Source organism: Lepidochelys kempii, chromosome 2 (assembly GCF_965140285.1).
Source record: "Lepidochelys kempii isolate rLepKem1 chromosome 2, rLepKem1.hap1, whole genome shotgun sequence".
Lineage (NCBI taxonomy): Eukaryota > Metazoa > Chordata > Testudines > Cheloniidae > Lepidochelys > Lepidochelys kempii.
The window spans coordinates 61,381,517-61,395,122 of NC_136381.1; the positions used below are offsets into that span (position 1 = coordinate 61,381,517).

The 13,606-nt window shown below is 40.1% G+C and overlaps 1 protein-coding gene across 15 annotated transcripts in view; it reads right to left on the reverse strand.

The window, feature by feature from the left end:
- Positions 1–13,606, reverse strand: part of CSPP1 (centrosome and spindle pole associated protein 1) — a 178,579-nt gene that overhangs the window by 124,592 nt on the left and 40,381 nt on the right. For all 15 annotated transcript variants that reach the window (XM_073330932.1, XM_073330936.2, XM_073330945.2 and 12 more), the window contains one exon: positions 12,733–13,178. In XM_073330932.1, the coding sequence (XP_073187033.1) occupies positions 12,733–13,178 (446 nt within the window). The remainder of the gene's footprint in view (positions 1–12,732; positions 13,179–13,606) is intronic.

A 13,606-nucleotide genomic window follows, 5' to 3' on the forward strand; every position in this document is an offset into this window, starting at 1 on the left:
AAAAGAAAGAAAATTCACAACAAATAGCAGGGGGGTTCCTATTTATGAATCAAGAAAAAGATGAGACTGGTCTATCTTGGAGGAGAGGGTAAGGGCGGAGGGAAGAAACAAACTGAATCCTTCACCTAGAAGGCAAGCTGACACCTTGCAGGTCTCATGAAAGGAAGGTCACAGCCAACGTAGCTATATAATGCTACATGGATTTCAGGTGAGCAATATTCTACAAGACATGAGAGTATCTTGTTAATTCATCCAGGCTCTAGAATGCATGTTATGGTTTTATTTTATACATAACTACTTGTTTCCAATACTTCTATTTGCTATTATTTGAATCTCTATGCTTTGTTAAATAAACTTGTATCTGATTTCACTATAATCATATCGAAGAACTGTGTGTTAAGCTGAGCAGTGATCTGAAGGGAAACTGGTAAGCTAGGGTGTACTGTTTCTTTGAAAGCAGCAAATCTGTGAATACTGTAAGTGTCCAGTGGACCAGGGCTTTGACACTCTAGGGAGGTGCTTGAGGGTTGGAGTGTGCTTATTGCTAACCTGTAAAGAGACAGCGAGGCCAGAGAGGCCTAGAGGGCAGTGCTTGTATTGCCCGTGGCCAGTGGAGTTGGGGAGCTGACTCCAGCAGACACACACAAGGCTTCCTTATGCTAAGGGCAGCTGATAACGAGGTGCTTCACAACCCTGGGTGCCCCGGGGAAGCATCAAATTCAGCTATTACTTTGAAAGACTAGCCTGGGACAGAACACAGAACAAATAGCAATCCCCATCTGTCATAAATATAAAGGGAAGGGTAAACCCCTTTGAAATCTCTCCTGGCCAGGGGAAAGCTCCTCTCACCTGTAAAGGGTTAAGAAGCTAAAGGTAACCTCGCTGGCACCTGACCAAAATGACCAATCAGGAGACAAGATACTTTCAAAACCTGGGAGGAGGGAGAGAAACAAAGGGTCTGTGTCTGTCTGTATGCTGGTTTCTGCCAGGGATAGACCAGGAATGGAGCCTTAGAACTTTTAGTAAGTAATCTAGCTAGGTATGTGTTAGATTATGATTTCTTTAAATGGCTGAGGAAAGAATTGTGCTGAATAGAATAACTATTTCTGTCTGTGTATCTTTTTTGTAACTTAAGGTTTTGCCTAGAGGGGTTCTCTATGTTTTTGAATCTAATTACCCTGTAAGATATCTACCATCCTGATTTTACAGGGGGGATTTCTTTATTTCTATTTACTTCTATTTTTTATTAAAAGTCTTCTTGTAAAACACTGAATGCTTTTTCATTGTTCTCAGATCCAAGGGTTTGGGTCTGTGGTCACCTATGCAAATTGGTGAGGCTTTTTATCCAACATTTCCCAGGAAAGGGGGGGGTGCAAGTGTTGGGAGGATTGTTCATTGTTCTTAAGATCCAAGGGTCTGGGTCTGTAGTCACCTAGGCAAATTGGTGAGGCTTTTTACCAAACCTTGTCCAGGAAGTGGGGTGCAAGGTTTTGGGAAGTATTTTGAGGGGAAGGACGCGTCCAAACAGCTCTTCCCCAGTAACCAGTATTAGTTTGGTGGTGGTAGCGGCCAGTCCAAGGATAACGGGTGTAATATTTTGTACCTTGGAGAAGTTTTGACCTAAGCTGGTAAAGATAAGCTTAGGAGGTTTTTCATGCAGGTCCCCACATCTGTACCCTAGAGTTCAGAGTGGGGGAGGAACCTTGACACCATCTAAACACTCCACAATAGGAGCTGAACAAGAAAGGCAGGTCTTGCATTTTGTTTTTCTGCTACTGCAGCGTCTATGTGATCAGAATTGCTACAATCATTGTGCCTCTCTTGTAGAAGAAGATTTTCCAGAAATGTTTCTGCAGAGCACTCCACACGGACACACCAAGAGCAACACAACAGATAAAAGATTAGATTCCAATAAGCCAAATAATTTCAATAAAAATATCCCCTTTTTTTTTTCTCTCTCTCTCTCTCTATTTCCAGCTTTGATCCGCAACAAGATGGTCTGGAAAAGTCTGCCTGCAGTTGAGGAAAGAGAATGCAAAATGAACAACCTGAAGACTCACTGTAAAGGATCTGTGGACCATCTTCTTCAGAAGAAAATAATATTGGATAACAGGGTACATTTCATAAAGGCAAAATCTAAGGAGATTTACACAAGATTTACTCAGTGCAAAAGTGAGTCATGGCCAAATAGTTAACATGTAATTTATATATGAATGAGGCTTGTGGCAAAATTATGGAATTATTCCTATTACTTAATTCCAGATTCAGGCTGCACAACATCTTTAAAAAGTACACGTTTGGAATAGCCATTAGACCAACCAAATCAAATGATCTCACATAACTAGAGCCAGAGCACTGATATCTCAAAATATGCATCCCATACTGTACAATATCTTCTACAGTAGAACCTCAGAGTTTCAAACATCTTGGGAATGGAGGCTGTTTGTAACTATGAACAAAACATTATGGTTGTTCTTTCAAAAGTTTACAACTGAACACTGACTTACTACAGCTTTGAAACTTCACTATGCAGAAGAAAAATGCTGCTTTCCCTCTTTTTTTTTTTTTTTTTTAGTAGTTTACGCTATACAGGAGTCCTCAGACTTTCAACACAGTTCGTTCCCCAGAATTGTGTTGCAAGGCAAAACGTTGCAAGTCAAAACCACTTTTTCCCATAGAAATCAATGGTATGAAGGGAGGATTGGTTCCTGAACCAAGGCTTGATATGCTATTTTCACCACAATAACCCAGATTTTTGAACTAAATGAATTATAGATGACTAATGTTGCAAATCAATGTATTTACTGTACACTGTATTTTGTAAACAGCATTCAAACAAACATATAAACTCACATATGCTGCTCAGAATGCTGGCAACACAAGCTCAGAAAGCCAGGGAGAACAGCACACATGCTGAGCCTCAGCCAATAACTGTTCAAACTTTCTGACTGGCTGAGCCCGGGGCTGGTAGCCAATCAAAAACAAGCAGCAACCCTACCCGGCAACAAGATACCTTGCTGCCTCAAAGCCAATCAGAAGCAACCCCTTCCAGCTCCATACCAGAACACCACAACCAGGAAGTGATTTCTAGCGAACTTTATGCAAATCAAGCATCGTAAAGGCGAAACAGGCAGTCAATTGAAAAGTTTCGTAAGTGACGTCCAACATAAGTCAGGAGTTGTAAATCCAACGGGCTTTGTTGCAAGGATAGGTTCCTGGGTTAGTGGAACAAAGCCTTGCAACAAAGCCCGTTGCCAACTGTGCCCACATATCTATTCAGGGGACACCATCGTAGGGCCTAATAACATCAGCCACACTATCAGAGGCTCGTTCACCTGCACATCCACCAATGTGATATATGCCATCATGTGCCAGCAATGCCCCTCTGCCATGTACATTGGTCAAACTGGACAGTCTCTACGTAAAAGAATAAATGGACACAAATCAGATGTCAAGAATTATAACATTCATAAACCAGTCGGAGAACACTTCAATCTCTCTGGTCATGCGATTACAGACATGAAAGTTGTGATATTACAACAAAAAAACTTCAAATCCAGATTCCAGCAAGAAACTGTTGAATTGGAATTCATTTGCAAATTTGATACTGTTGGAAACACTGGGGCATGGCCACTAGGTAACTCGAGGGGATGGAAGACCACCAGTGTCGATGAAGCCCCCTCGCACTAGGCCCCTGTGTCCTTGCCCCCCCTCCCTCCTGCCTGGAGGCACTCGCAGCAGCTCTGTGTGCTAGGCCCAAGTGTCCTTGGCCCCCCCCCGCCTGGAGGCACACACAGCAGTTATGCTGAGAATCTGCAACAGTATGTTGCAGAGTCAGACTGCCTGAAACTAAGCAAGGCCAAACAGGGGAGATATGGAAGAACAATGCTGAATAAAGCAGCTTTATGTATAGTTTAACAAATGATACAGAGAATCAGGGAACTAGCTGGGAACTGGATTGGCTGGCTATATGGATACTTGGAGCAGCTTGCTATTGGATAAGTATGCTGGGGAAAAGGATGTATAAAAGCCTGTGTAACTTCCTGCTCTGTTGTGCAGGATTTGAGATTTTATTCTCCCTGTACCTTTTTGCAGCTGCAAATAAACTTTTCTGCTTCTCCACCCCGTTGTGATTATTGGGTGTAGCACACCGGGTAACGAACCACTCAAGCTGTTCAGCCTCTCGGCACTGGGTGCCGGCAACAATACAATTAACTTAGGCTTGAATAGAGACTGGGAGTGGCTAAGTCATCATGGAAGGTAACCTATTACCCCTTGTTTTTTCCTACACCCCCCGCTCCCCCCCAGACGTTCTTGTTAAACCCTGGATTTGTGCTGGAAATGGCCCACCTTGATTATCATACACATTGTAAGGAGAGTGGTCACTTTAGATAAGCTATTAGCAGCAGGAGAGTGGGGTGGGAGGAGGTATTTTTTCATTCTTTGTATGTATATAAAAAGACCTTCTACACTTTCCACAGTATGCATCCGATGAAGTGAGCTGTAGCTCAAGAAAGCTTATGCTCAAATAAATTGATTAGTCTCTAAGGTGCCACAAGTACTCCTTTTCTTTTTGCGAATACAGACTAACATGGCTGTTACTCTGAAACCTGTCAGTATAGCAGTAGCGCCTCAATATTCACAATTTGGACAGACTGCCTGAAAATCATACCCTAAACCTCCGTGGACTACAAAAATGCATTTCCTAGCTTTGTGTTGGGTACATAGTATCAGACCTGCAGACAAGAAAGGGGAAGTATTCCCCCTATGAGCAGCTTGGATTCCTACTCTTATTCAAATGTTTAATCAAGTTTCTAGCTCAGTTTTCTTTCTGGAGTTCTGAACATTCAAGACAATACCCTCCTCAGAAACCCTGGCCTTCTTCCAATTTCCTGATCCTCCAGTCTTCCCAGTCTTTCCAATTTGTATTACAGTATGGGGTAAAGGGCATACCTTTTTTTGAGCTTTTCATTCTCCTTTCTGAAACTTATCCACCAAAAGTGTGACATTCTGGTTCTCCTGGTCTGTTCCACCGCTACTTACATTTGGTGAGCTTCTTCAGAAACAAAGAACCAATAGGACAGCACTCAAAGTATATCCAGTACTACAATTTGAAACTGGGAAATAAATCCCTTATACTATTCTAGTCAGTATTTTCCTAAAGACTCTTGACATTTCCTTGTCCCGTACATAGTCTTTCGATTTGTTAGAACTTATTTAAAATTAGAGACTGATAAGGAGTAACCATAGCTGTCTTCCACAGAAGTACTGCAGATATTATGCACTGTTACTGTCTGGAGTTTGAAAGAGCTACAGCTTCATACCTTTTAGTCATTTATTTCTAGTGAAGGAGCTTTTTCAATCTGCTTTCCGCCTCCCCGCAATTATTATTTTGCAATACTCTACTTCACAGCAAACTACCTACATAAGCATACGATATGACCCACACAAAAAGGGTATTTAGAACTACCACTAGCAAATTAATAATAGACAGTAAAATCTCAACATGCTATTACAATTGCCAAGATGAGATTCTAGACCTTGCTTTGTGTTTTTCCTGGAGACAGTTAAAACTTTTCCTGAGCAGGGAGATTAAGTAATGTCTTCCCTCACTGAAAGAACTGCAAAGGAACCTTTTCATCGTGAAATTATTCCAGGCATACCTTTGTTTAGAAGCACGATAAAAAAAAGGGAGATTTCTCTGTTTCTCTGGAAATTAAAAGAACAGACTCTCCCCAAGGCAGGAGCACATTTAAGAGACAGTTTCCAGGAAGTTTGCTTCTTAATTTTTTTGAAATTTGGTTGTGGGATGCTAGAAACTCTAAGTTTGTTTGTTTGTTTAATCACAAATTTGCCTTGCTTGCAGCAACTGGCTACATGGCCCAACCAATTCCTTTAAGTGAACGACTGAAGGATAACCAGAACAATCCAAACACTATCAAGACTTGAGATTACAACAAGTTCCTGCTAGTGGATTGATCTAAAGAAACAGAACTTATATTTTTTCCCAATTTTTGCCTCCCAACCAGCCTACTCAGAAGAGACTGAAAAAAAAATAATTTTGGTCAAGGGATCAAATGCACAGTCCAATTCCCAGCTAAAATTAAGGACATAATAACGGCCACACTGGGTCAGACCAAAGGTCCATCTAACCCAGTATCCCATCTTCCAACAGCGGCCCATGCCAGGTGCCCCAGAGGAAATTAACAGAACAGGTAATCGTCAAATAATCCATCCCCTGTCACCCATTCCTAGCTTTTGGCAAACAGAGGCTAGGGACACTACCCCTCCTGGCTAATAGCCATTGAAGGACCTATCCTCCATGAATTTATCTAGTTCTTTTTTGAACCCTGTTATAGTCTTGGCCTTCACAACATCCTGTGGTAAGGAGTTCCACAGGTTGACTGTGCGTTGTGTGAAAAAATACTTCCTTCTGTTTGTTTTAAACCTGCTACCTATTAATTTCATTTGGTGACCCCTAGTTCTTGTGTATGAGAAGGATTAAATAACACTTCCTTATTTACTTTCTCCACACCAGTCATGATTTTATAGACCTCTATCATATGCCCCCTTAGTCATCTCTTTTCCAAGCTGAAAAGTCCCAGTTTTATTAATCTCTCCTCATACGGCAACTGTTCCATACCCCTAATCATTTCTGTTGCCATTTTCTGAACCTTTTCCAAGTCCAATATATATCATTTTTGAGATGGGGAGACCACATCTGCACACTGTATTCAAGATGTGGGCATACCATGGATTTATATAGAGGCAATATGATATTTTCTGTCTTATTATCTATCCCTTTCTTAATGATTCCCAACATTCTGTTTGCTTTTTTGACTGCCGCTGCACATTGAGTGGATGTTTTCAGAGAACTATCCACAATGACTCTAAGATCTCTTTTTTGAGTGGTAACAGCTAATTTAGACCCCATCATTTTATATGTATAGTTGGGATTATGTTTTCCAGTGTACATTACTTTGCATTTATCATCACTGAATTTCATCTGCCATTAGGGTGACCAGACAGCAAATGTGAAAAATTGGGACGGGGAGGGGGGTGGAGTGGGTAATAGGAGCCTATATAAGAAAAAAAGACCCGAAAATCGGGACTGTCCCTATAAAATCAGGACATCTGGTCACCGTATCTGCCATTTTGTTGACCAGTCACCCAGTTGGGAGAGATCCTTTTGTAGCTCTTCGCAGTCTTCTTGGGACTTAACTATCTTGAGTAGTTTTGTATCATCTGCAAATTTTGCCACCTCCCTGTTTACCCCTTTTTCCAAATCACCTATGAATATGTGAAATAGGACTGGGCCCATTACAGACCCCTGGGGGACACCACTTTACCTCTCTCTATTCTGAAAATTGATCATTTATTCCTACCCTTCATTTCCTATCTTTTAACCAGTTACCAATCCATGAGAGAACCTTCCCTCTTATCCTATGACTGCTTAGTTTGCTTAATAGTCTTTAGTGAGGGACCTTGCCAAAGGCTTTCTGAAAATCTAAATACTCTATATTCACTGGATCCCCCTTCTCCACATCCTTGTTGACCCCTCAAAGAATTCTAGTAGATTGGTGAGGCATAATTTCCCTTTACAAAAAAAAATGTTGACTGTTCCCCAACAAATTACGTTCATCTATGTGTCCAAAATTTTGTTCTTTACTATAAAAGAAAAGGAGTACTTTTGGCACCTTAGAGACTATATTTTCTACTGAATGCATCCGATGAAGTGAGCTGCAGCTTACGAAAGCTTATGCTCAAATAAATTTGTTAGTTTCTAAGGTGCCACAAATACTCCTTTTCTTTTTGCAAATACAGGCTAACACAGCTGCTACTCTGAAACCGTTCTTTACTATAGTTTCAACCAATTTGCCAAGTACTGAAGTCATGCTTACCGGCCTGTAATTGCCCGGGTCTCCTCTGGAGCCCTTTTTAAAAATTAGCATCACATTTTCTATCCTCCAGTCATTTGGTACAGAAGCTCATTTGAATGATAGGTTACAGATAACAGTTAGTAGTCCTGCAATTTCACATTTGAGTTCCTTCAGAATTCTTGGGTGAATACCATATGGTCCTGGTGACTTATTACTGTTTAATTTATTAATTTGTTCCAAAACCTCCTCTCATGACACCTCAATCTGGGACAATTCCTCAGATCTGTCACCTAAAAAGAATGGCTCAGGTTTGGGAATCGCTCTCGCATACTCAACCATGAAGACCGACGCAAAGAATTCCTTTAGTTTCTCTACAATGGCCTTATCGTCCTTGAGTGCTCCTTTATCATCTCGATTGTCCAGTAGCCCCAGTGGTTGCTTAGCACGCTTCCTGCTTCTGATGTACTTAAAAAAAGTTTTGCTATTACTTTTTGAGTCTTTGGCTAGCTGTTCTTCAAATTCTTTTTTGGCCTTCCTAATTATATTTTTACACTTCATTTGCCAGAGTTTATGCTCCTTTCTATTTTCCTCATTAGGATTTAACTTCCACTTTTTCAAGGATGCCTTTTTGCCTCTCACTGCGTCTTTTACTTTGTTGTTTAGCCACGGTGGCTCTTTTTTGGTTCTCTTACTATGTTTTTTAATTTGGGGTACACATTAAGTACATGGTGTCTTTAAAAGGTTTCCAAGCAGCTTGCAGGGATTTTACTTTTTGTGCTGTATCTTTTAATTTCTGTTTAACTAACCTCCTCTTTTTTGTGTAGTTCCCCTCTCTGAAATTAAATGCTATGGTGTTGGGCCACTGTGGTGTTTTCCCCACCACAGGGATGTCAAATTTAATTATATTATGGTCACTATTATCAAGCGGTCCAGCTATATTCACCTCTTGACCTGACCCTGTGCTCTACCTAGGCCTAAATCAAGAATTGCCTCTCCTCTTGTGGGTTCCAGAACCAGCTGCTCCAAGCAGCAGTCATTTAAGGTGTCAAGAAACTTTATTTCTACATCCCTTCCTGAGGGGATATGTACCCAATATGGGGATAGTTGAAATCCCCCATTATTATTGATTTTTTTATTTTAATAGCCTCTCTAATCTCCCTGAGAATTTCATAGTCACTATTACCATTCTGGTCAGGTGGTCTGTAATATATCCCTACTGGTATATTCTTATAATTCAAGCATGCAATTACTATCCATAGAGATTCTATGGTACTGTTTGGTTCATTTAAGATTTTTACTTCATTGGATACCATGCTTTCTTTCACATACAGTACCACTCCCCAACCAGCACGACCTGTTCTGTCCTTCCCATATATTTTGTACCCTGGTATTACTGTGTCCCATTGATTATCCCCATTCCACCAAGTTTCTGTGATGCCTATTATATCAATATCCTCATTTAATACGAGGCACTCTAGTTCACTCAACTTATCATTTAGACTTCTAGTATTAGTGTGTAAGCACTTTAAAAACTTGTCACTTTTTAGCTGCCTGCCATTACATGATGTAATTAAATGGGACTTTTTCTCATTTGACTGTTTCTCATCAGATCCTACCTGTATTTTATCATCTTTCATCCTCTTCTCTTTCTTAGGATATAGGGAATCTCCATTAATAGATCCTCCCCTAAGGGATGTCCGAACCACATGCGCCTCTGTACCTGTCAGCTTTCCTCCAGCCCTTAGTTTAAAATCTGCTTTACAACCTTTTTAATTTTAAGCACCAGCAATCTGGTTCCGTTTTGGTTTAGATGGAGCCCATCCTTCCTGTATAGGCTCCCCCTTTCCCAAAAGTTTCTCCAGTTCCTAATAAAACTAAACCCTTCCTCCCTACACCGTTGCCTCATCCACGCATTGAGACCCTGCAGTTCTGCCTGTATAACTGGCCCTGCGTGTGGAACTGGAAGCATTTCAGAGAATGCTACCATGGAGGTCCTGGACTTCAATAATTTACCTGACAGCCTAAATTTGGACTACAGGACCTCTCTCCTATCCTTCCCTATGTCACTGATACATACAGGTGCCACGACCACTGGCTCCTCCCCAGCACTACACATTAGCCTATCTAGATGTCTCAAGAGATCCCCAACCTTCGCACCAGGCAGGCAAGTCACCAAGCGGTTCTCCCGGTCATCGCAAACCCAGCTATGTTTCTAATAATCAAAACGACCATTACTAATACCTGTCTCTTCCTAATAACTGGAGTTCCCTCCACAAGAAAGGTATCCTCAGTGCAAGAGGATACATCATCATCATCTGGAAGGAGGGTCCCAACTATGGGATCGTTTCCCTCTGCTCCAGTTGGATGTTCTCCTTCCCTGAGGCTTTCATCCTCCTGACAGAGGCTGTCAGACCATGGGTGGGACCATTCTACTGTGTCCTGGAAAGTCTCATCTATGTACCTCTCTGTCTCCCTTAACTCCTCCAGCTCAGACACCCTGGCCTCCAAAGCCCATACAGGGTCTCTGAGGGCCAGGAGCTACTTGCACCCAATGCACACTTACGCCACCTGTCCATAATCAGGTAATCATACATGCTGCATTGGGTGCAATAAACTGGGTAGCCCTCACTCCATTGCTGGACTTCTGACTTCATTCTCTTTTTACTCCTGCAGCTGGTTCCTTCATTATTGTTAGGCTCATCAATGAGTAAAAACACCCCTGAATTTTCACAGAGTAAATCAGTGGAAATGGATTGTAACAAAAACTCTGAAAGCAAACTTCCACTGAGTAAGAACTACAGAATTTGGCACATTTGTACATTTTGAGACTTGATGAATTAGCAAGGCCTGTCATTAAAATAAGGATATTTTAGTACTTTAACTTCCCCAAACGTTCATAGCAAACAAATTAAGCTCAGAACAATAATATTATACATTCTTATTATATCATCTGAACTGGTAAAGGATTAGCTGCACTAGATACACAAGATGCACATAGTCTGTACTGGTCCTTACACACACTGGTACCTCAAAATAATAATATTTAGATAAGCATATTATAATCTAAATTGTAACATTATAAGTTGTGAATGCTTGTTTCCTGGGGTAATTTCTGTTATCTCTCTTTTGGAACTGTATAAAACATTACGTATATCCAATATATATTATGTAATTTTTAATATTTATGGTTTATTTTAAAATCGGTTTTCTAAAAATTAACTTTATACATTTTTTTAAATTAAAAATAAAACTGTTTTCACGTGTGGATCTTGTATAACATGCACATGAAAGCAAACCTTCAGAGGTAACATACTCTTGAAAAAAAGAGTTTATAATGATAATGCTAAGAGAAAATTAACTTTCCCCACATAGCTAGTCCACACAGCATTCTAGTATTCTAATTCAAAGCATACTGAGCTAAATTCATCTGTGGTATAACTTCACTGGCATCAAAAATGAATCTAGCCCATAGACGAGGCCACCACCACTATCCTGCCAGGTTACCAATTAAGTTTGATCAAGAGAATCGCAAATCCCAACCCAAATCAAACATCTGTGCAGGAGACTGAGCTTTTTGGAGGGCTGGTCCGAGACAATAGAACGAACTCCCACAGGAACTAAGGATGAAACCGCACCACCTTACACTCCAAGTGCAAAGTGCACCTCTTCAACCTTACTGTTTCTAAACACACACATAGAAGTTTGTATATTTAAAAAAAACAAAATCCTACCAAAACAGAACACTACACTGGACACACAATTCCCCCCAGGTGAGAGGATGAGAGAAAGCATGAATCACACATGACAGTTGTTAGTCATTTTACTTAATGGGCTACTGGAAGGTGCTCAGACACTATTGTGATGATGCCAGTATAAGAACCTATAAAGAATAAAACAGAAAGCAAATTCAAGAACAACAAAGCACAGCTAAGTGAATATTATTCACGAATAAATTCAATTAGTACTTAACATTTTTATGCGCATATTAGTGATGGTTGCAATTATTGCTTAAATTAGTTATATGACTAAAATATAAGATTTCATTTAAATGCCCTCTTTCTCATTGAAGTATTTTAGTTCCTCATTAATTCTAAAGTTTAATCTGAAGAATTTTCATATCTATTTTTCACTGAACAGTACATAATTCTTTTTAATTATGCAAATTTTGCCCCCAGAAGTGACACCTGAATACAATCATCACCTCATTAGATGTCAAGGGCATGCATTCAGTGTACCAATTATTAATTGTGGTATTTTATACTTATAAAGCACGCTTTATGCTGAAAGGTTTCAAAGCAATTTATAAACTACAAACACACAGCATGACTGACATGCATACTCCTGGGTCAGATCCTCAGCTGATATAAATTGTCATAGTACATTCTGGCCTATGACAATTTACACCAGTTTAGGAACTGTCCTCTAGTGCAGAAGCAGCAATCAGGCAGACAGTCACTACAGAACACACAACACAATAGTAGGGAAATGGAAATTTTTGGTCAAGTTTGCCTTAATCCTAGGGAAAAAAGCCATGGGATCTAACATCCATCCCCCCAAAAAATGGGGGTGGGGTGACCTCTGTTTTTCAGTCTCGCCTGAAAGATACACACACACACACACACACCGCACAGAATTCAAAGCATTAGCCTCAGAAGGAGCCACAACAGAATCAAAACTTCTAGAGTTTGAACCTGTGATTTAAGGGAGTCTAAATATTTCAAATCTGATACTCAGTACCACTAAACCATAACCCCTTATGGCTTGAATAACTTATTGTTTTTAGTGCCACAACCCCATCACCAATAGCATTAAGGAAGTAAAGAAAAGAAGTGGAAAACTGAGATAAAAATACCTTTCAGCGTGGAACACCCTCAGAGGCTTTTTGTCATAGTCACTTTCATATCTAAATCTAGGGTCCATTTCCTCATTTATTTCAGGATCATAGTCTAATTTGTAATGTCTTCTATCAAAATGACGATCCTCATCAAATCTGTGATGTCTTCTAGGAGAAATATCAGGTTTGCTATCAAACCTGTGATGCTTTCTATTGGAAATGTCCAGTTCTTCATCAAGTTTTTTGTACAATATTCTATCTCTTAGTTCAGCCTCATCATCTAGTCTGCGATATGGATCCTCCTCCAGTCGTCTCCTATTTAGTAGCTCTTCATAAGCGTCCGTGGAAGTAAAAGCATCTTTCTTGGGAGGTTCTGAATCTGCATAAGAGGGCTGTATTTGTGAACGTAGTCCTGGTTGGACTCTAGTAATAGCAGTAGTTTTTTTACTTCTTTCTGTCTCATGCTGTTTAATAGAAAAAAAAATATTAAAAAGATACAACTACAAAGAAAATAATAACCTTCATTCATCATCTTAGTATAATTCACATTTTCCATCAGTGCTTCAGCAACAGTTTGATTCTGTATTTATGATAGTCTTCTAATTTTAAACTATCCCCAAATGAAGATTTAAAAAAATTCTCTTAAATGGGGACTTAAATGCTGGGGAAAATTTTCCTGAAAAAGCAATAATCTTTATTTTACCTGATCACTTATTTTCACTGTCAGTGGGATGGCCAGCAATCCTCAGTAACAGGCTTCCCATGAACTCAGTTTAGATAATGAAATGACCGTTAGATTTGAAGGCAGAGGGACTCCATCGTGCTTGTTAACCCTTATATCTGGTCACATGCACAGATGTCCTGATTGCACTGAGGTTCAGGCAGTCTGTGA